General features: G+C 57.3%; 3 protein-coding genes across 5 annotated transcripts in view; 2 read left to right on the top strand and 1 right to left on the bottom strand.

Annotated features, from left to right (window-relative positions):
- Nucleotides 1–81: 81 nt before the first annotated feature.
- MANF (mesencephalic astrocyte derived neurotrophic factor) lies at nt 82–3,221 on the top strand. Its single transcript, XM_036432186.2, has 4 exons — nt 82–241; nt 808–935; nt 1,611–1,752; nt 2,799–3,221. The coding sequence occupies exons 1-4, from the start codon at nt 157–159 to the stop codon at nt 2,981–2,983; spliced, it is 540 nt and encodes a 179-aa protein (XP_036288079.1). The 5' UTR covers nt 82–156; the 3' UTR covers nt 2,984–3,221.
- A 1,411-nt stretch (nt 3,222–4,632) lies between these two features.
- On the top strand, nt 4,633–7,902 carry RBM15B (RNA binding motif protein 15B). Its single transcript, XM_036432184.2, has one exon. The coding sequence runs from the start codon at nt 4,949–4,951 to the stop codon at nt 7,613–7,615; it is 2,667 nt and encodes an 888-aa protein (XP_036288077.1). The 5' UTR covers nt 4,633–4,948; the 3' UTR covers nt 7,616–7,902.
- A 2,738-nt stretch (nt 7,903–10,640) lies between these two features.
- DCAF1 (DDB1 and CUL4 associated factor 1) overlaps nt 10,641–22,619 on the bottom strand; it is a 47,542-nt gene continuing 35,563 nt past the window's right edge. For 2 of the 3 annotated variants that reach the window (XM_045579543.1, XM_045579544.1), the window contains 6 exons: nt 20,442–20,675; nt 19,770–19,863; nt 19,227–19,331; nt 18,973–19,046; nt 18,387–18,488; nt 14,382–14,934 (listed from right to left, as the gene is read on the bottom strand). In XM_045579543.1, coding sequence (XP_045435499.1) covers nt 14,545–14,934; nt 18,387–18,488; nt 18,973–19,046; nt 19,227–19,331; nt 19,770–19,863; nt 20,442–20,675 — 999 coding nt within the window. In that variant the 3' untranslated portion in view covers nt 14,382–14,544. Of the gene's footprint in view, nt 11,521–14,381; nt 14,935–18,386; nt 18,489–18,972; nt 19,047–19,226; nt 19,332–19,769; nt 19,864–20,441; nt 20,676–22,619 lie in introns of those variants that run through there. The other variant, XM_036432182.2, reaches the window with a different exon arrangement.

The following is a 22,619-nucleotide window of genomic DNA, read 5'->3' as shown; positions in this document are numbered from 1 at the left end:
TGGAGCCGCTCGTCTGGGCTCTGGCAGGCGTGGTCCAATGGGGGCGCGGCGTGTGGGCGGGCGCGGGGCTGCCCGCCAATGGGGAGCTACGGCGTGCGTCCGGAACCTGGAGGCGGCGGCGGGCGCGGTTCAGTCGGGCGGCGGCGGCGGTGGAGGATGTGGGCCACGCACGGACTGGCGGTGGCGCTGGCTCTGAGCGTGCTGCCGGACGGCCGGGCGCTGCGGCCGGGCGACTGCGAAGGTACGGCGGGGCCGGGCGGGCCTGACTCCACCCGAGCCGCCGAGGGGCCGGGACCGGAACCGGCGGGGCGGCGGCGGCCTGTCCCAGCGGGACCTGCCCGAAGAGGGGCCAGCGCTGGGCACAGAAAATATTACGTGGGGCGAGAAAAAGTTAGGGCTAGGACGTGCCCAGAGCGGCCGGGAGCGGGGATAACGGAGTTTTCATCCTTCCCCGCCGCTGGGCTGAGGCTCTCGGGGCCGGTGGGGGTGCGAAGCCGCTCCTCGGGGGCCGGAGGGCTGTTTGGAAATTAGCAGCATTTGGTTCGTCTGCCCTTCGGCCTCCAGCGTGTCCCTTTGTGAGGTCACAGTGAGTCCATCGAGGCCGCGTTCCGTCCGGGCTCAGACTTGACGGGAGAGACGGGGAGGAGCTGCCGTGGGCATTGGGGGCCCGGGGGCCGGTGAGCCCGGGAGGAAAGCCGGCGGTGGGAAATGGCCTCCCTCGGTGCCTCCGGTTAGAACCGCGGCGTGACTCCTGTGGGTTGGGTGCAGCTGGGCATGCTGACCTCACCTCCCTTCTCTCTCTTCCAGTTTGTGTTTCTTACCTGGGAAGATTTTACCAGGACCTCAAAGACAGAGATGTCACATTCTCACCAGCCTCCATCGAAAAAGAGCTTGTAAACTTCTGCCGCGAAGCAAGAGGCAAAGAGAATCGGCTGGTGAGTAGCTGGTGGCTCCCCGCCGGCGCCGGCCGGTAACCCCCTGCTCGCAGGCCTGGGCGGGGCGGCCACTTGCCTGGCCAGGAGCCGGAGTGAGTTCTGCCGGGGACTCTTCCTCTGCAGTTGTCTGTTTGGTCCTGTTCTGGTGGCGCAGCACCTGCTCTGTGTGGCACTGGCTGTCGGGGGAGAGCGGTGACGGGCAGCAGCAGGACGGACGGTGGGGTGGAGAGTCGTTCTGGGGGAGGGTCATGGGTGGGGACAGAGCATCCCAGTCCGAGGGGGCAGCCAGGGGGAGTGCCCAGAGGCCAGACCGAGCTTGGCCTGATTGAGGACAGGGGTACCAGTGTGCACTGGGTGAGCCCAGGCCCATGGAGGACAGGACCACCCCCGTGAGGCGGTGGCTTTTGTAGCTTTCGTTTTCTTGGCAGTCTGGTTCTGTCTGTCTGTCTGTCTAAGAGGGTTTGAACCCTGGTGGCTCTTAGCCTCATGTGGTGGCTGCCAGTTCTGGGACTGAGCGTGTGTTACATCTCGGGGCTTACCCTGACTGCGCCCGGACAGGGCGGCCTGGGAAAAGGAGGCCCTGGCAGAGGAGGGAGGGGCTGTGAGATGTCAGTGTGTTTTGGAGGTGGCCACTCCAGCGCCGGCTCCTGAAGGCCGTGTCCTTTCTTGCTGCAGTGCTACTACATCGGGGCCACAGATGACGCCGCCACCAAGATCATCAACGAGGTGTCCAAGCCGCTGGCCCACCACATCCCCGTGGAGAAGGTGTGCGAGAAGCTCAAGAAGAAGGACAGCCAGATCTGCGAGCTGAAGTACGGTGAGTACTCTGCGGCCCGGTGCCCACGCCGGGCTCTGCCTTCCAGCGGTGACACGCGGGAGCCGGGGTATGTGGCTGAACACGGCAGGTGGTGCTAAGTGGGGTGCAGGTCAGGCATTGTGATGGGTGGAGGTCAGAATAGGTCTCGTTGGGGTGACTTTTCAGAAACTCAGAAGGAGGTGGGACATTAGCCAAGGGAACGGAAGAACATTCCAGACAGAGGAAATGGACAATGCAGAGGCAGCCAGTGTGGCATGACAGGTGGTGAGCTGGGCACAGGGCGCCTGGCAGTTGGTGCAGACAGTCTGGCTGTGTGTCTGGACAGAGTTGGGGCCATTGATTTGAGGGCTGAGGAGGGTGTGGGATTTAACGGGCTTTCCTGGCTGCAAGCTCTGAGAGAGCCCTTTCTGATCCTGAAGCAAGTGCTGCGTCCGAGCGGGCAGGCCGGAGTCGCCGGTCTCTGCTGGAGAAGGGTCAGGGCTGGGACTGGTGGTTTTCTGTGCCATTCCAGTGTCACCAACACATTTCATTGGGTGTGAGTGTCCAAAGTCCTGTGTTCCCCCAGTGTGTCAGGGACGTCTGGACTTCCGGGAGAGGCCCTGGAGGTGCGGGGGCACAGGGCTCTCGGTCACACGGAGTGCAGCGTGAGCGCCTGACCGGGGCCTGACCAAGGCCTGTGCTGGGAAACGGGCTGGGGGTCTACCTGCTCTGTCGCCCTGAAGCTGCCCCTTTACAGTAACCTGACCTCCACCATGACTAACAAAGAGGCACTTGGGCGAGTGGGAGCCACGTTCCTCCTGAGGGACAGGCTGTGCCTCCATCCCTGTCCCGGCGACACTGCCTGTCTGTGGACACGGCCAGCAGGAGCCCCGCCTTCCTGGTGAAGAGGCCGAGCCCCTTGGGGCATGGGCACCGGCACTCCGTGTGTGTCTGGAGCTGTCCCCGCGCCAGGAGGGTGCTGGTCCGAGGGGAGGTTTGGCTGTGCGGTCCCGCCTGGCCTGTGGGGTCTGGCCGCCCCCAGCTGGTAACTCTCCCGCTCCCCGCAGACAAGCAGATCGACCTGAGCACAGTGGACCTGAAGAAGCTGCGGGTGAAGGAGCTGAAGAAGATCTTGGACGACTGGGGGGAGACGTGCAAAGGCTGCGCCGAGAAGTCCGACTACATCCGCAAGATCCACGAACTGATGCCCAAGTACGCCCCCAAGGCGGCCGGCGCACGGACTGATTTGTAGGCGGCACCTGGCGGCACTTGGGGGAAGCAGCGGCTCAGCTGTGTCTTCCCCAAACAGCGTTTTGTAATTTATTTAGACCAGCTCCTGACCATGGCCGGTGTGGAGCCTGGAGCTTTCCTGGTGGTGCTGGCTCTCCAGCATCCTGTCGGGGGGTCGCTTCCTTCTGTTGCTGGTTTTCTCTGGGACTTCAAAGTGTGTCTGGGATTTTTTTATTAAAGGAAGAGAACTTCTAGCTGTCCTTGGGGAATTGAACTCGGAAATAGGGTCTTCCCCCATGAAGACCCCACCGACCGACGCTCCCTGGTTTACAGTTTCCGGTCCGTTCACCTTGTGCCCAACCATCAGTGCTGGAGATGCCAGGGTGGGACGCGGGCTGGGCTGTCAGGTGGTGGGGTGAGGGGTAGGGGGGACCAGGAGGAAGGTGGGCTGAAAGCCGCACGGCTGCTTGGGAGGCACGGGGTGGAGTCCGAGATACAAGGGGAGGGTGCACGTTCCTAAGATGCCCGTGGCCTGGCCCCTCCCCTCCACATCTGGCCCTGCAGGTACTTGCTCGTCAGAGTTTGTGGTCTAGAATCAGGCCTCGTTGGGCTTTTGCAGGACCAGGAGGGGTCGGTTTGTCAGAAGAGCCAGGCCAGGCTGCCCTTGGTCTTTACCCAAGAGGCCTAGCAGCTGAGGTGCTCGGGGCTTGTTCCCACACCTGGTTTTCCCGTTGCTTTCTGTGGGGTTGGTGCTTGGAAACCCAGTTGTCAGCAGGAGCTGACTCAAGGGAAACATCTGTCTCGGACCCGTGGAGACCACGTGCAGGCAAAGACAAGCAGTTCTTGCCAAGGACTTGTCAGCCTGCGTTCAGTCTGCCTGCATAAGGCCCTCCATACAGCCCACGAGGGCGCGGCAGCCCCGTGTCTGAGGAACACCAGGAGGCGGGGCCACTTCTCAGGCCAAGCCTCCCCTGACTGGAGGGGGCTCTTCAGATCTGGCAGGCAGTGTCCTGAGCCCATGAAAAAGGCTGGGAAATCTATGATGGGAGCCAGAAGTCAGAAGATGGCGCCGTCTCAGCTCAGCCCCCTAGGTCTGTGTCCCAGGGCCTCCGTGTCCCCCAGGCCACCGGAAGACAGCCCGAGGGCCGGCCCCATGGGTGAGCAGGAGCAGGTGGCAGCAGTTCGCGCAGTGCTGCAGGTGTGTGTGAGGGCCTTTCCTTCGCACCTATCTCGCTGCCCCGGAGCTGCTGTCCAGTGTGGGAGGAGAGGCGGTGGGCAGCCACTGCGATGGGTCCAGCACCTCCCCCTGGCTTCTCACTTCACCTCGGAGAGGAGGGCCTGCCCCGGGGCGAGGGGTAGGAGGGCCCTGGCCAGTGAGGTTCACTAGTGGACTCGGCCTGCCCTGCGCCCTGCAGCTGTCTGGGGTCAAGGAGCCTCTTCCCACCCCGTAAGTTGCAGGTGTGTCTCGGGTCTGTGCCTCGGCCTTTGGTGGGTGGGGATGGGCAGCTGGGGGCGCAGCAGGTGAACCGAGTTGTGAGCGTGGGGGTCCTGGACCGGGCCTAGGAAGCAGCGTGCTCCAGTCCTTGGGGCGTCAGCCCTGAGCCCCAGGCGGAGACGCCGCGGTGGGGGCGGGAGGGATGCTGTGCCTGGGCGCACAGAGGGAGGGTCGGGAGCGGTGCCCCAGCCTCAGCTCCGTTGGCCACACGGTGGCGCCAAAGCACCGCCCGGCCGGGCTCGGGGGCAGGCCGCGGGGTCGGGTGGCCTCGGGCGGCGCAGTCCGCTTACGCACGCCGGCGCCGCCCCGCCCCGCCCACCGCGGGTCACGTGGCGCGTCGGCGCAGCCTGATAACGCGACGCCCCGCCCCGCCGCCGCGCCGAGTCCTTTTGTCCAAGATGGCGGCGCCGGGGGCGCTGCCTGCTCGGCCGCCGCCGCCTCCGCCGCTGTGAGGGGCCTGCGGGCCGCCCGCCCGCCCGCCGCGCCGGCGCCATGAAGAGGCAGAGCGAGCGAGACTCCAGCCCGAGCGGGCGCGGCTCGTCGTCCTCAGCCAAGCGGCCGCGGGAGCGCGAGCGGGAGGCGGAGGCGGGCGGGCGGCGGGCGGCGCACAAGGCCTCCGTCGGCGCCAAGCACCCGCTTCCAACGCGGACCCGCGACAAACCCCGCGGCAGCGGCGGCGGCGGCGGCAGCGGGCACCGTGACGGCCGCGGCGCCGGGGACGCCAACCACCGTGTGAGCAGCGGCCGCTCCTCCGGCTCCGGCGGCGGCGGGGGGCGCGGCGGCAGGGCCTCCGGGGACCCGGGAGCTTGCGGCGCTTCGCCTCGCTCGTCCCCCCTGCCGCCACCCCCGCCGCCCGGGGCCGAGCCCTCGGGTCCCGGCTCGTCGGCGGCCGCGTCCGAGTACAAGACGCTGCTCATCAGCAGCCTGAGCCCCGCGCTGCCCGCCGAGCACCTCGAGGACCGGCTCTTCCACCAGTTCAAGCGCTTCGGCGAGATCAGCCTGCGCCTGTCGCACACGCCGGAGCTGGGCCGCGTCGCCTACGTGAACTTCCGGCACCCGCAGGACGCGCGCGAGGCCCGCCAGCACGCCCTGGCCCGCCAGCTGCTGCTCTACGACCGGCCGCTCAAGGTGGAGCCCGTGTACCTGCGCGGCGGCGGCGGGAGCAGCCGCAGGAGCAGCAGCAGCAGCGCCGCCGCCTCCACGCCGCCCCCGGGGCCGCCCGCGCCCGCCGACCCGCTCGGCTACCTGCCGCTGCACGGCGGCTACCCGTACAAGCAGCGCTCGCTGTCCCCCGTGGCCCCGCCGCCCCTGCGGGAGCCCCGCGCCCGCCACGCCGCCGCCTTCGCCCTGGACGCCGCCGCCGCGCCGGGGCTGTCCCGGGAGCGGGCCCTGGACTACTACGGGCTGTACGACGACCGCGGGCGCCCCTACGCCTACCCGGCCGTGTGCGAGGAGGACCTGATGCCCGAGGACGACCAGCGCGCCACGCGCAACCTCTTCATCGGGAACCTGGACCACAGCGTGTCCGAGGCGGAGCTGCGCCGGGCCTTCGAGAAGTACGGCATCATCGAGGAGGTGGTCATCAAGAGGCCCGCCCGCGGCCAGGGCGGCGCGTACGCCTTCCTCAAGTTCCAGAACCTGGACATGGCCCACAGGGCCAAGGTGGCCATGTCCGGCCGGGTCATTGGCCGCAACCCCATCAAGATCGGCTACGGCAAGGCCAACCCCACCACGCGGCTCTGGGTGGGTGGCCTGGGGCCCAACACCTCCCTGGCCGCTCTGGCCCGGGAGTTTGACCGCTTTGGGAGCATTCGCACCATCGACCACGTCAAAGGGGACAGCTTCGCCTACATCCAGTACGAGAGCCTGGACGCGGCCCAGGCCGCCTGCGCCAAGATGAGGGGCTTTCCCTTGGGCGGGCCAGACCGCAGGCTGCGAGTGGACTTTGCCAAAGCGGAGGAGACGCGGTATCCCCAGCAGTACCAGGCCTCGCCCCTCCCGGTGCACTACGAGCTTCTACCAGACGGGTATACCCGGCACCGCAACCTGGACCCCGACCTTCGGGTGCGGGACAGGACGCCCCCGCACCTCCTGTACTCAGACCGAGACCGGACCTTCTTGGAAGGGGGCTGGACCAGCCCGGGGAAGGGCTCTGACCGCAGGAACAGCCTGGAGGGCTACAGCCGCTCGGTGCGCAGCCGCAGTGGGGAGCGCTGGGGCGGAGACGGGGACCGGGGCCTGCCCAAGCCCTGGGAGGAGAGGCGGAAGCGGAGGAGCCTCTCCAGTGACCGTGGGAGGACAGCCCACTCCCCTTACGAGGAGCGGGGCAGGACCAAGGGTGGCGGGCAGCAGGCCGACCGCGGCTCCGACCGCACCCCTGAGCGCAGCCGCAAGGAGAACCACTCCAGCGAGGGGACCAAGGAGCCGAGCAGCAACTCCCTCAGCAACAGCAGACACGGCGCTGAGGAGCGGGGCCACCACCACCACCACCACCACGAGGCTCCAGACTCTGCCCATGGGAAGAAGACCCGGGAGAGCGAGCGCAACCACCGGACCACTGAGGCCCAGCCGAAGCCTCCGGAAGAGCCAAAGCACGAGACCACAAAGCTCAAGAGCCTCTCGGAGTACGCCCAGACGCTGCCGCTGGGCTGGAGCGGGCTGCTGGTGCTGAAGAACAGCTGCTTCCCCACGGCCATGCACGTCCTGGAGGGGGACCAGGGGGTGGTCGGCGGGCTCCTCAAAGACCACTCCTCGGGGAGTAAGCTGACTCAGCTGAAGATCGCCCAGCGCCTCCGGCTGGACCAGCCCAAGCTCGACGAGGTCACGCGCCGCATCAAGCAGGGGAGCCCCAATGGCTACGCAGTGCTGCTGGCCACGCAGGCCGCCCCCGGCGGGCCTGGCCCGGAGGGGGTGCCCCTGGTGGAGCCAGGCCTTCAGAGGCGGCTTCTCAGGAACCTGGTCTCCTACTTGAAGCAGAAGCAGGCGGCAGGGGTCATCAGCCTGCCCGTGGGGGGGTCCAAGGGCAGAGACAGCACCGGCATGCTCTATGCCTTCCCGCCCTGCGACTTCTCGCAGCAGTACCTCCAGTCGGCGCTGAGGACCCTGGGCAAGCTGGAGGAGGAGCACATGGTGATCGTCCTGGTGAGGGACTCTGCCTAGCCCGCCGGCTCCAGCTCCGCTCGCGTCACTGATCCGCTGCCTCGACCCCACCCCTTGGTTTCTCTCTGCTGGGTTGTTTGGTTCGTTAGGTGGGAGACCAGAGTCCTGTCCCCACCAAAGCAGTCCTTAGGTTTTGGGGATTTTTCTACCGTGATGAGAAGGGACTCCTGTCATGTTGCTTTCTAGTGTACGAGATACTGTCTGCTGTGCTCTGTATTTTTTATTTTTTGACTAACTGTATGGAAAGTTGTCAGTAAAGCCTTTGTCAGGATGGATTTTTAATCCTGTTCAGAGTCCTGGTTTAATCAAGTTTTTCCCCTCAAAGATGGAAGACCTTGCCCACAAATGCCCTACGTCGTCTTCCTGGCACCGGCTTGTTGCCACGTCCTGCCGCGTCGGTTCTCAGCCCCTCGACTCCTTGGGCTGAGTCACAACTGGATGCACGTTGGCTTTCCATCTTGGCTGAGAGCAGGTGGCTTCCGTTTGCACCCACCGCCAGCTGCAGAGCTCATGCAAAGGAAGGGGGTGTCCTCGGGTCCATGGGGAGCAGCTGCGGTGGTTGTTGGTTTGGGTGGTTCGGCCTAAACAGCTGGTGCCCATCGGTTTGAGCTGTGGCTGCTGGACAGCTCCCGTCGCCAGGCCTTTTGGAAGCAGGTGGTCTGGCAGCTGTGGGATCCGATGTGCTGCCCAGGGGTCTTGGTGCTACAGACCGTGCGGACTCCCTCTCTCTCCGCCTCCCTCTGGCCTTGGTGCAGCCACCCGGGGACACCCAGTTGGACACGGAGCTGTCAGACTCCCAGGGACACTAGAGGCCCGTGCTGGAGGAGGGTGGGAGGCCGCTGTGCTTGCTTATGAACTTGTGAATTCCAGCGCTCCCTGAGGTTGCTCAGAACTGATGGTCATGTGCCGAGTCCTAGAGCTTGGTGGGGGACGTTGAAGATGTTTGTGATGCTGCCGTGGAGGCGGCAGGTGAGGAAGATGCTGTGGCCTAACTTTCCCAGGTGCAAGGTGAGTGTGCCTAGGCCTCTTGCCAGGATACTGAGGTGGTGGAGACCCGGGCTCCTGGGGGGGAAGGGCAGCCTGGGGTGCCAGGCCGGAGGGGTGTGGAGGCGCTTGAGCTGGGAGGGGGAACACTTGCAGCATTAAATGTCATCACGCATCTTTGGTAAGACATGTGGCCGGTGCTGGCAAAGGAAGCCGCGTCCTCCAGCCACTGGCACTGGAGAAAGACCCACACCCATGGGATGCTCATGTGGCTGGATGTCCAAAGGGTCATTGTCAGGATGAGGGAGAAGGAAGCTCCAGTGAGAGAAACGAGCCCTAGTGGCCAGGCCTTGCTTGCAGGTCTAGCGCGACCCCAGCTGGCTCTCGGCAGTGCTAGGTGGTTTTGGGGGACAGCCGTGAGGGCCTGGGGACGCCTGCCCACAAAGGCAGAAAAGGAGGTGTCTTGAGATTTAAAACAAAAGGGGGAGGTGCCGGGGGGGGGGGGGGGGGGGGGACGCTGCTCTCTGGGCTTCTGCTGGTGCTCAGCCCAGGGGAAGGAGTGCATTTGTAACAAACATTCGCACCAAGTGGGCTGCCGGTTTATTTGCTTGTTGTGCTGGAGAGGGGAGGGCTGGCCCCCCCGGCAGGCTTCCTGCAGGTCTCTGCCGGCCACAGGCCAGAGCGGCATCTCGGGGTGCTTGACGAGTGGGCACTTGGGACCCAGAACACCGCCTCCGGCCCTCCCCGAACAGAAGCCAGGAAACCTGGCTGGAGACTGCAGCCTCGCCTGTCCCCCTTCGGGGCTACGTCCATGTTCTCTGGTCCCCTGAGTTTTGGTGACGAGCCACAGCCTGTTGTGACCTCCCTCCCGTCCCTCACACCCTCTTCTCAGCCACTTCCTTCCACTCAACACACAAGGGTGCCGGGGGGGCCGAGGCAGCACTAGGCAAGGCCCGCGGGGAGACGCTGCTCTCGGGCGTGTTGCTTGAAAGCAAAATCAACAGGAGGGCTCCTGAGCAACTCGCCTGCGCCCTGGTGGCCTGAGCACGAGGGCTGATGCTTCCGTGGTCTCTCAGGGTGCTCCCCTTTGGGTGTGTGGTCAAGGCAACCAGAATCTGGCTTTCCTGCCGAGGCCCCTCCCCCGAGCCCAGGTGCTCCCAGGAGCTGCCAGTGTCAGGGAAACGGTGCTCGGATAATGACTGGTAGAAAGAGTGCTTTTACCATTTCTTTACTTTTAACCCGTTTTCTTCTAATCCGTTCAGCACCAGCAATCTATCTACTGGTTAGGTGTTAGCGACCTTTTTAAGCTGAGGCATGATGCACCTTAGGAGCCGAGACCTCTGCTCTAGAGGACCAGGAGGTACCTGAGCGACACAGGGCTTCGGTGTGTGACAGCTTGTGGTGCTCCGAGCCCAGCCGGGCTTCACCAGCCCCTGGTGAGTCTAGCTGTCTGTCTTGCTTGTTTACTTCAAACCAAATGTCCCCTCTTCTCTGAGCTACGTACCTACGTGACAGAAACCAAGAGCTGTTACTGGGCAAACTCACAGGAAGGAAGGCAGCAGGGTCTCTCATTGGGGGGGGGGGGGGGGGGTAAGCACCTGGCATTATCCTTGGTGGTGGCACGGTTCACCCCAAGGCTGGTTGCAAGAGCCTGTGAGTAGCTGCCAGCCCGCTGCCCCGCAGCTGCCCCTGGCCTCCCAGGGAGCTACGGCCCCTTAGCTCTGCCTCATCCCTCCCCATGTCCAGGGGCCCACGGTCCAGCCCCACGTGGGGCCTGTGCTCAGAGTGCCTTCCTGGTCAGAGCCTGCCGCCTCCCGCAGCCCCGCGCCAGGGGCTCGTCTGCAGACAGTCTGGGGAGCTGCAGGCCGGGCCGGGCCGGGGCAGACCTGGGACTGAGCCCTTTCTCCCCAGAAAGCTTTTTGGGCAGAGGTGTCCTTACCACCGTGCCGACTGCCTCTCGGAAGGCGGCTTCTCTCCCGCATGGCTAGAGCTGCAAGGAAAGGGACAGACCCGCTTTGGTAAAAGGACAGGGAAAGGCCGTAGCAAAGACAGGCTTGTAGTTTATTTTGTATTTTTTTAAATAAATACACTTTACATTAAAGAAAAAGGCCTTTGATTTGTAATTTCCACATTGGGGAGAAAGGAAAGAGAAAAAAAGATTTTGAAAAACAAGGACAAAGAAAACTAGAGGGAGTGAACTCCTATCCCAAGTTCCCTGGACTCCACGAGCCAGCATCCAGCCCTGCTGCCCGCCAGAGCCGGGAGCCACCGTCCTCCCGGCCCAGGGAGCAAGTCCCCCTGACAGCTTGTGAGGCAACAACAGGTTAAAAATCATATATTATATTTATAATAAAATAGTCTTCATCCTCATCAGTTTAAGAAACCACGATTTTCCTTTCACTTAAATACGAATGTGAAAATGCCTCCACATTGTTCTTTAGACGCCATTTTCTTCCGCAGAAAATGCAGTGGGACAAGGACCTGGCGGATACAAGTTCATACCTTCAATTATAAACGCTGGGCTTTTTTTTTTCTTTTTAAGTTTTATAAAAAACTATTTCTTATTCTTTAAGTAAAGAACATTATACAAAGAAAATATATTGTGAAATGACCCCAGAAACATGTTTCTCCCTTGAGGAAAGGTATGTCCATCCGAGGAGAAGGAACAGACGAGGGCCTGACCACAGGTGTCTTGGTGGCTATTAGCTTTGGACAGGTCCTCGGGGCCCAGGGGACTCTCCAGGCCAGGCCGTTCCCTAAGCACAGCCCTGGGAGGGAGGGAGGCAGGCAGGGGGGAAGGTGGTGTGAATTCATTTGACTTAGGTTCTCGCCTGCTAAGACTCTTCCACGTGCTGCTGTTTCTCACTCATTCAGAGATAAGATGATGTCATCTTCCAGGTCAGAGTTGTCCGAGCTGTCGGCTGCAAGGTAAGCAGAGGGAGAGGCCAGGTCACCATGGGCTTCCAGGAGCTCAGGAGGAAGCGCCTGAGATGTACACACTTGTGTCTGGAACCAGTTACCTTTCCAGAGAGAGGAAAAGGCACCACGCCACCCCTGGGACCTCCTGCTCTCCCCCCAGAGGGCCTGCCTGTGGTGTCCTCTGAGTCCTAGCGGCTCATCCTGCCTTACAGACCCTTAAGGACCAGGCAAACCCCCTGGCAAGCTTCTACCCATGATGCTTTGAAAAGCTGCAGAGGGAGCCCCACAGCCCTTGGGCCTCTGGAGTCCTTCAGGGCTGGGCACGGCCTATCAGCCCAGGACCTGAGCCCAAGCAAGAAGGAGATTTCTCCTTAACGCCGTAGCCCCTCCCCAAGAGCTCAAGGCAGAGATTAGACTGTCTAGCTGGGATCTGTGCTCTGCAGTTCCTCAACATGGCCTGCGGGGAGCAGACTCCCTCAGCGGGCAGGCTGTTGCAGAGGTAGCCGCCTGGCACCTGTGGCTGGCTGGCCTCAGCCAGAAGCCTAGTAGCTCACTCCTGACTCTGGTTATCTGCTGAGAGAAGAAGGTAAGGGGAAGGCCTAAGGCCCATTGTGATCACTCACAGCTGTGAAATGGTTTGTAACAGGGGCTCCCTGAGTGGGCAGACCCTGCCCTACAGCCCCCACTGCCCACGGGCCCTGAGGTTCCCACAGGAGAGGCCGGCTGGTGGGCCCAGCGACTGAGAGAATGGACTCGGAAAAGCTGAGGAAGCGAGTTCCCAAACCTTCATTCACTACACTCTCCTTTAGGACGGAAACGGAAGTGGATCAATAAAGCCAAGGAAAGCATGGCCGTGACTCAAGGAAGTCCTGAGAAGAAGCTGAGAAACCAGTGCTCCTGGCCGGAAGGCACAGCACGAGTCAGATCACAGAACCAACGCTGGCCACAGCGCGTCGGCCTCCTTGCTGCCAGGACTCGGGGAGGAAGTGCAGCGGCAAAGGGCAAGCCTGCTCCCCAGAGCCAAGTTCATATCCCAGGTGCCCCCGCTGTGAGCCACCATCACCGGACCAACTCCCGGCACCTGGGCCCCGCCCGGGACCAAGCCCGGGGAGGATCTCAGCCCAGCCCTGAAGCACGTGAGTGTAGGTGCAGGTCAGAACCGTCAGGGCTCCGTGCTCAGGGTCAGGACCCCCTCTGCCCACCTCGGCCTTTTAGCGCCTCCACGTGCTCAGACACCCTGGTCGGGGCCTTTCCGAAGGCAGAGGCTGTGCGGATGGGAACCCTGTTGGCACCATTTAGCCTGCTGCTCTATGACATGAGGCTTTGGGTGGGGGGCAGAGGGGGGCCGCACAGAACTGACTGGAACAGAGACCTCAGTTCAGGAGTTGGGGTTCTGCGTAGGGAATCCAGCACCAGGTTGGGGCCCAGGCCTCTGCAGGGGTGGGTGGGGCTCAGGGTGTGGCTTTCTAGGCTTGATGGCTTCTCAGATCCTAAAAGGCTCCACAGCCCCAAACCATGCAGCTGCTCTGAGCTCCTTGCGAGCGGATGGCCGGCAGACAAGGGCCCAGAGTGTTCCCTGCCGAGTGAGCAGCTGTGGTGTGAAACCGAGCGATGGCGCACCCGCTGCAGGTGCCACCTCGTCACCCTCAGCTCGAGCCCAAGCTAGAGAGTCCTTGAGTGCCGTCTATCACGGCATTTCACATCACATTTCCACCGAGTTAGAGCAGCTGGCGGGCCTGAGGCTTTCCAGGTGGCTGGGGTTAGGAAAGGGGTTCCTAACTAACAGGAAAGGCAGGGGAGGCGGTAAACACAGGCAAACAAAGCGCTGGCTTTGTATTCCAGTGAAGGAGACTCGGTGAGGCCATGGCAGGCACCACACCTGCTGCCCCTTAGCCCACCTGCCGCTTGTCCTTGGAGGGAAACGGAACCGGGGCCTGCATGTCACTGCAGAGGACAGAAAGGGTTCGGTAAAACTTGCCCTGATTGTCAATACTGTCCCCTGGCCCTTAGTCCCTCTTCCCTGGCGTTGACCAGGGCTAGGGACAAAGCAAGCTTCCTTCACCGAGTCACTTAACCTCCATGGAAACAGTGGAGCTGGTCCACAGCAGACGGCACTCCCGCCCAGCCCAGAGGCGTGAGAAAGGCTTCCCTCGGCAGCTGCCTTCAAGCTTGAGGGCCAGAGCATCAGCTCTCCTCCTGCTCCTGGCTGTCAAACACTAAGCATCTACTGTAAAGCACTGGTCTGTTGGGCCCAGGCCAGCACAACACAGGGAAGTCAGTGTTCTGGATCCGCCCTTCAAGGGCAGCACACAGGCTCCCGCTCTGGCAGCGTGGACATGGAGTGAGGAAGGAGCTTTCAGAACGACGTGGCAGTGGCAGTGGCCACGTGGCTATTGGCTGTGTTGGGTGTGACGCCCTGGCTGTGGGAAGACTGGCTGTCGCAGGGATTATGCCATCAGGCAGGCAGTGCCACCTCAGAGATGCTGCCCACCGTGTCCTCTGGAAAGACTGTGAGCTGTGGGGCTGGCAGACCCCGAGGACCGTCACCTGGTTCCTCAGGACTCCTTAGCACAGTCAGGGCGGTTCGACTTCAGAGGCTTCCTAGCGGGAAGTGCTGGAGACGGAGTTTTTCTAACTTGGAATGGGGGGGGGGGGGGGGGACAAAAAACACAAGAGACCTGTGCCCCTGGTCTTTAAGGCAAAAGCAGACAGAAAAGCCCCCAAGAGGCTTGTTACTCGGGGAAGGAGCAAGCGGGGGGCCGGGGAGGAACCGCATTCGGCCTCTGTTCGGAGGCTCCCCTCCTCACAGCCAGGACCTGACCCCGCGTCTGGCTGCGTTCACACAACAGAAGAGCTGAGAAGCTGCAGCAGAGACCATGTGGCCACAAAGTAAAACATTTACTGTCCCGCCTTTACAGAGTCATTTGCCAGCCTCCATTGTAAGGATGAGAGAGAACAATGGTTTGGTTACAGAGTCTGATGGGAGAGCAGAGGGTCAGAGATAGGAAACCATTAGATGCTTTTCCTCAGGGGCCAGAGGGTGGGACAGACAGGGCAGGAGCAGAGAACTCCTGGTGTGGCTTCCACACTGGGCGGGGCCGGCACAGGGGAGGCGTCTTCCCCTGGAGGCCCAGGCGCAGCCCCATGGTCGTCCTGGACTTACTGTCCCCCAGGATCAGTTCCACTTCCTCGTCTGCATCGGAGTCTTCATCCTCCCCGTCCTCTCCCTCCTCCAGAAGGTTAGCCAGCTCCTCGTCAGAAGGAGAGAAGTCATTGTCCCCATCCTCCCCTGCGTTCTCATTGTTGTCATCCTCCTCCAACTCCGCCTCCAGCAGTTGGTCAGTGTCAAGGTCATCAAGATCATCGGTGTCGTCATCATCTTCATCATCATCTTCCTCCTCCTGCTCCTCCTCCTCCTGTAAGAGAGCAGTAGGTCCGTTAGGAGGGAACTGCCAATAGAGAGGGGTCACCACAGTTAGCAGACTCATCAATGAGGCAGCAACCGGCATGTGGCATGTACACGGCCCCCAGACACCAGGCCAGGATGATACTTACTCCGCGAAGGCATTCCTGGCCATGCAGCCCTGTCCAAAGAGACCGAAAACTCGCTTCACAGAGGCCTCCGCCACTGAGGGCGAGCCTCCTGGCTAATAACCCCCAAGTGAAATCAGGCGGCCAGCTAACGAAACAACACGGCTGCTGAGCACAGCTCCTCAGCCCTCACGTTCCTGAAGGACGTGAACAGCCCTGTCCCAGTGCTGCATAAGCAGCCGGGGTCCGAGCCAAACAAAGCAGACGTTCACCGTCCGAACACTCACAGCCTGTGTTCTGTGCTAGAGAAGCCGTCTGCCCTTGCATTCAGCCACAGATCCCGTTTTGCACTAGTATCCAAACTGTTTTCCTTCAAGCAGAGAGGACACAGCGCCTCTTAGCTAGCTTTGACCAAGACCAACAGGTGTTTCCAAGTAAATGTTACTAACAGTTACTTGTAACTCCTCCTCAAATAGCAACAGCTTGGCAAGTAGGAAAAAGATTCCACTTCCTGCAATAATAAGATATAGCCCACTTACTCCATCAGCCAGCTCACCAGTCTCCCTCCTCTGCCACTTCCAGACTGCAGCTCTGCAGCCTCAGCCCTTCCAGAAGCTGCTCATCCCAGTCACAGCAATGACTGCTGACTGACCACCTAGCTAATCCAACTACGTAGAATTCCAATTTCTTGTTAACTGAGGTGACTTAAGTCGGTGAGTGCTCAGGTGTAAGCATCAGAATCACCTGACAAAACACGTGCTAACCCACATTCAGGACCACAGGGCAGGCTCTCCAAAGGAAGCCCACCGGGTGGAGCTTAGAAAGGTTCCCAGGATTGTGAGGTGCCCCCAATGAAGAGCCAGGAAGCACAAGATTACCTCGGAGTTAAATAGCTTTTAGCCTCTATTCCCTTCAAAAATACAACCAGTCCCTTAGAAAAACAAACACCTTCTCATACTTTCAGATGGGAATCTAAAAAAGAATAGCAGAATAACTTTTCTAAAGATGTAATTCAAGCCCAAGCCTACGGTCTTGATATTTCAACATGTCATATTTTGTAAAACTTAAACTCCTGCTTTTCTTCCCTTTGACATGTGTCCTGGTGTTAACTGTCCTTAAAAGCTACAAGTTCATCTCAGAGTTGTAAATACTTGTTTTTTCTCTTCTCACTGAAAACTCTAGCTCACGTACATTTTAAACTTTAAAAAACAAAAAAAAACCGGCAGCCTTTCAGGTGTCCCTGACCAGCCTTGCAGCAGGAGCGTGGCCCATAAACACCCCACCATGCTCCTGGCCGCAGGAGCACGCGGAAAGCACAGCATGCAGTGGTCCCGGGTTCCAAAATGGATGGAGAAAGTATTAGCCCCTTGCTTTTTAATATAAATGTAAGGTTAACTATAATTAGTTGAAAAGTATTGGCTTTTCAAAATCTAGGAACTATTATCAATTACTAATCTTTGAGAATGTAATTTTCCTAAAAGCCAACAAAGTTGGATTTAATTGACTTTTAAAAACACAAATGCCAAAATTCCAGTGCATAGTAGGGGCTTTGACAAGGGGCTGGCTTATCTCCGCTCTTACCAAGTGCCTGAAGGCTGCAGCCTAGCAACCTAAGAACCAGAGCGTAGCTGTGCCAGGCCCTGATCGGGTGGCACCTGCCCGTCAGGCTGAGTGCACTGTGCTGAGGGGAAGGCAAATTCTGAGACGCTGCTCCAGGTGCCTGCATCCCGCGCACGTGAGGCACGCCTGAACCAGAGACCTGCACACGGCCAGGTGAGGACACTTTACATAGCAAAGGACATGGAAATAAGACTCCGGTTTAGGACCAGGTGCAGCAGGCTCAGGGAAGGGGAGAAGCCAGGAGGAATGTGCTGGAATAGTAAATGCAGCAAAGCACCGCTGTGACGCAGGAGGGCATTGAGTCAGCGGAATTAAGAAAACTCGCTTCAGTAGACATGGCCTAGCCCAGTGGTCGGCGAACTGCGGCTCGAGAGCCGCGGCTTGCCACTCTGTTGACTAATGAGTTTGCCAACTACTGCCTTAGGGAGAAACATTAAAAAAAAAAAAAAAAAAAAAAAAAAAAAAAACCTTTTTAATAATGTACCAATGTCTTTAACCTAAAGTCAAAACTTCTGGGTAAGGGTAATAATGCCTTACACAGTGGTCAGCAAACTCATTAGTCAACAGAGCAGCAAACTTCGACTTGAGAGCCCCATATGGCTTGCAAGCTGCAGTTTGCCAACCACTGGTCTAGTCCAGCCGGCGTGCCTCAGTGGTTGAGTGTCAGCCTAAGAACCAGGAGGTCGCAGTTCAGTTAATTCCCAGTCAGGGCACAAGCCTGGATAGTGGGCTGGATACTCAGTAGGGAGGTGCAGGAGGCAATCAATGATTTTATCTCATCACTGATGTTTCTATCTCCCTATCCCACTAAAACATATCTAAATCAAAATACCAAGGGCTTAAGGGTGATATCAGTTTTCAAATGGACGTCCTTCCTATGAAATGACCACGGGCCACGGCGGCAGCAGGCAGGAAATGTGAGACACAGAAGCAATGCTAACTCGCCCCACTCACACCACACCCACACCAGTCTCCACGCGGAAAGCTGCGGGCTTCTCCACAGGCTGGGCCTCGGGAGCCTGCTGCCTGGCCCTCACCGTCCATGCCCAGGACGCTGCCTTTTCCTTCCTGCCTCCGTGGCCAGGGAGCAGCCTTTACCAGAGCAGGGGCAGGTGGAGGAGAGCACTGGCAAACAGGGAGGCAAGCTTCCTCTTCCTGCAGTGGTCCCCCTCCCCACCCAGAGCACCTCTGCCCTTAAAGAGACAAGTACCAAAACTAAGCAATACCACGGCAGAAGGAGAAAACGAAAGGAACCCAACTCTGCAACAAGAAAGTGAAGCCCTGGTCACTGATGTTGCACAGGAAAGACCTGCCAAAGCTCTTGGGAACTGATACGACACTGCAGGCAAGCGCCTGGCACATGACCATAAACTAACCCCCCAGAAAGGAAAAGCTGACCAGCCCTGGGACACACTATCCACTCACGTTTCATACAGCTTTCATCTCCAAAGCATCAAAGTCTTCTCTTCCCTGTCAGCTCTATCTGCTCTCCCGTCTGAAAGGGCACTGCATGGAACTGGCATGAGGCAGCCGGACACTGGCCTCACAGAGTGGAACGCACAGGACCAGCAGGTTCTGCCATAAAACCCACTTCCTTGTGAGTTCCAGGGATCAAGAGCACATGCCGGGCTCTCAGAATATGCCAACAGGCAGCAAAGGCTGCTCTTTAGAAACGCGGACGTGAAAAGCAGAGCATGGCCTCCCTGAAGACACTGACCTGGTCCTCCTCCTCGTCCTCGTCCTCCGCCAGGCGCTGCCTGCCCACTTCGTACAGCCTGCACACCGTGTCCATGTTGAGAGCATCCATGCTGCTTTGGTTCTGAAACGGCACCCAGTTCTCGGTGAGTCCTCAGAAGGCCTGCCCCACCCCACACCTCGGCTCTGATTGGCACCCGTGCACCCTGACCCTCAGCTATCCAAGGCCCCAACACCCCAAATTCTTGAAATTCTGAAAATACCTGGGACACAGAGAAGGAATAAAAAATAGAAGAGAAGGCTGGGTTAGTGAGGGGTATAAACACGAGAGACCACCATCCTTGGAACAAACCCGACTTGCTCTGGTGAGAGGGGCAGGCACCTCTAAAAAAGGGTGACATGTGAGTCCAAGACAGTAGGAGACAGGACTCTGCACGCTGTTTTATATCAGCATTTGCTTATTTTTCTTACATTGCAGGTCTCCCAAACCCCAGCAAATGAGGTTATCAGTAACCTCCCATCAGGAATGCAGCCACTTTATAACATGTCTCACATCGGTCAAAACCCTAACCACCCCACCAAAGAGCAGGCTTCTGCAGCACAGTTACCTCGATGACAGCCAGGTAGCAGTCCTTGGTGTCTGTGCACAGGTCAAAGATGTTCCGCTTCACGTCGATGGTTGCTGGAAAACAAGGTGACAAGGCTCAGGACTGGACTATTGCTGTGACTTTAAAATCAGCTTTTCCTCTCAAGGAATTCAAGGCAATTGGTCACAAATATTTCCATAACTTCTCAGCTTTTCAATGAAAATTACATCATCAAAATGTAACAAATCGCACAAGGTCTGTCCCTTCACACTGACCTATGGGCTTGTAGTCAGTTGCGTTAAAGGTTCGGAAGGACGATCCAAAGGGGCTTTTCATCCTCTCCTCCATGAGGTCGTCTTCGTCGTCTGCCTGCAGCATAGCTGGGGGAAGGAGGGGGGCGGGGAGGGCAGCACTGTCAGACCCAGAGCCCTCTTCACCGTGGTGTCCCTGCAAATCCCAGCAACAGCACACAGGACCCTTAACCTCGCGTCTCTCCCCCAACAACGGCAGCAGGGGAGGGTGGACAACACACAGGACACCAAGGCAAAGCTTTTTCCTGATTCACAACGACACATACGGAATCGCTTTCTATACAAGACTCACTTATCTTCAAGCCAGTGGCCTCTTACCCTACCTACATCAACGTATCTCTCATCTTCTCTTTTGTCATCATTTATATATCATTTTATCTTTTATGCAAGAACTTTCAAATGCTTTCCAATTCACATTTGAGAGCACTTTCCAAAAAGGAAGTTTCTATCTAAGTGAGGGGGAGAGAAGGGAGACAGACAGTAGGGAAGGCAGGAAAAGGGTATTACCTCCATACATCACTGTCCCTGTGTGGTTGAACACCACTCGGCACTGATCCAGAGCAGGAACTGTGTGTAACAGATGGAAAGTGCGAAGGTCCCACTGGGAGGGGAGTGGTCAAGGAAAACGTTTATTTTTTTAATTTTTTAAGAAAAACTATTTTATACATAACTTCTTATCTAACAACCTGGTGGGAATTCTGAAATATTGCTCCCCCCCACCACCCGCCTGCCCGCCCCTACTGGTATTAATGTTTTAAAAGTCAATGAGATCAGGATAAAAATAAAAGCATGTCATAGAACAATGTCCCTAAAAAATCTCCTTCAGTATCCTCACATACATGAAAGCTACATGAGTTGCCTTCCTCTCAGAACTTCATTTTACTCTTACGCTTAGCAGCTGACTTTTATAGAGCAAAAATAAATCCTTCTGAAGATAGAGAAAAGTCACTTCAATACTTGGAAAAACGAAAAGCAGGAATCTGGTCAATTTCCACAACACAGAAGTGCTAGTGGGAGTCCTCGGTAATCACCACGGACGGGCGTGCCTTGGAGTGGCACTAGCACTCAAACCAAAGCAGGGCACTGGGTGACACTTTCAACAGGAATTGGCAAAAAGTAAATTCCTCTCTCTCACAGAGAGAGAAGGGGAAAGTAAGACCGGGTCAGTACAAAGGATACAATCTCGGTGTTAATGATGACCTCCAGCCCATTCGGATGGAAAACACCACTGATGTTCATGTTGAACTTGTCGAACTTGTGGATGGCCTGCGCAGAGCGGACATCCCAGAGGACGCCATCATTTAAGACCAGATCATCTGTAGGATTAAAGGTGGCACAGTTCCTCTTGTAGTTGTTGGCAAGATCTGGGTTAAACAGAGTCAACAGCTTGTTGCCAGTCTGAATATCATAAATCTTTAGAGAAGAAGGGATGGGAAGAGAAAAATCAGACCAATCCATTCGCTGACAAATTCAAAGAGAAGCTGTATAAAATACCTCTCCCAAGCTTTCTAAAACCCACCAAAATTACAAAAGCCCTGACATTACAAAATAACTGGGAAATAGGAAGACCACAACCATCACAGCCAAGTTTAAGTGCTTTGGTTGCCATTCAGGGTTTGAAGAGTCCCCACGGGGAGGACAATGAGAATGTGATTGCAACAGCGAGAAGACAACCCTCCTCTTCCCCACCCCCGTTCAAGAAACAAAGTGTTTCTAAGATTGAAACTGGGCGATTCTCTGAACATAGACTGTGCACCTATGGATGAGGACAATGGGGGTGAGGAAAGGGCCGAGGGTGGGGTGGGAACCTGGTGGAGGAGATCTATGGCGGGGGGGGGGGGGGGGGGGGGGGGGGGGATGACACACATTTGTAATAATATGAACAATAAAGATTTATTTAAAAAAAAGAAAAAGAAAAAAGAAACTGGGCGATTCTCCATAGGGAGTAACCAGCAGTTAGTTATCCACAGAATATCTTAAGGGTAACTTTTGGGCAAAGGCATTAATGAAGTATGCTTTTCTCCTTAAAATCTCCCAATGTACCAACTTTAGCCCTAACTACTGTAAGTTCCAAGTCTACAATGTGCAGCCCATTAGAGACCAGACCTTTCCCATCAGCTTAGACATGCTATAAGATTTTCAATCTTGTTTTAAAAAAGATCCTCCTTTAATATAGAAACAAATAAGGAGACACCACAAGGAAACAAACAAATCCAGATCATGGGACAAGACAACTAGCCTGGTCTCTTCAAAAGTCAATGTCATGAAAACTGGAGAAATGATTCTTGGCTTTAAAACATTAGTGAGACATAACAACCAAATGCAATATGTGAATCTTGGCTGGATCCTGGTTCAAAAAAAAAAAACAAACAAAAAACATTTGAAACTGAACATATCAGGAACAATCGGGAAAACTGAGTATGGAATGGATATTGATGACATTTGGGAATTACTATGAATTTTCTTAACCTTGATAACAGAGTGTGACTATGTAAGAATGTCCTTTCTGTTAGGATATACTAGTATATGCTGTAAGACAGGAATAAAACGTCATGACATTTGCAACTTACTTTCAAATGATTCAGAAAAACAACACATTTACACAGAAATATGGCTAATTATCAAACTGATGAATCTCGGTGGTAGGTATATGTACTATTCTTTTGACTCTTCCACATATTTTAACACTTACAAAGGTTTGGGAGAAACTCTTCACCACCTCATATCCCTCACCTCAAGCTACTACCCACTTCTCTGCTTTGTTGTCAGCAAAACATTTCAAAAGACCCGTCAATACTCAGTGCCATCCGCTTCTCTCCTCCTCTTCGCTCCTGAACCCACTCCATCAGGTTTCTATCTCAGGGAAACTTGCATGGAACTAGCTCCTGACATAGTTTAACCATGACCTCCATGTTGTTTCATCAAAGGTCACCTCTCAATTCTCATCGTATGGCATTAACTCGTCAGCAGTTTCTGATCCAGTCCATCCATCCTTTCTTAAGTCTTCCCTGATCTTCCAGGGCACACCTTTGTCCTGGGTCTCCTGCTGCCTCACTGGATACCTGCATGGCACCCACACCTCCTTCACGACACGGCTTCCGCACACCAGCTACCCAAGGGAAACACAGTACTCCGCACATAACAAGCACTCTCTGCCGTTTACCTGCTCCAGTTCTTCAGCAGCGCCTACCTGATACACTACTTATTGGCTTTATTTATTGTCTCCCCAGCGAGGCAGGGACTTTATTTCATCTAAAACTTAGTATTTTAACCAGTTAACTACCATGCATCCGAAATGGAAACCATCCCCACATGCCACGATATTTTGAATTTAATTTAAAAACTAAATTTGCAATG

This window comes from Pipistrellus kuhlii, unplaced genomic scaffold, assembly GCF_014108245.1.
Source record: "Pipistrellus kuhlii isolate mPipKuh1 unplaced genomic scaffold, mPipKuh1.p scaffold_m20_p_11, whole genome shotgun sequence".
NCBI classification, from domain to species: Eukaryota; Metazoa; Chordata; class Mammalia; order Chiroptera; family Vespertilionidae; genus Pipistrellus; species Pipistrellus kuhlii.
This window is presented reverse-complemented; position numbering and strand designations above follow the sequence as displayed.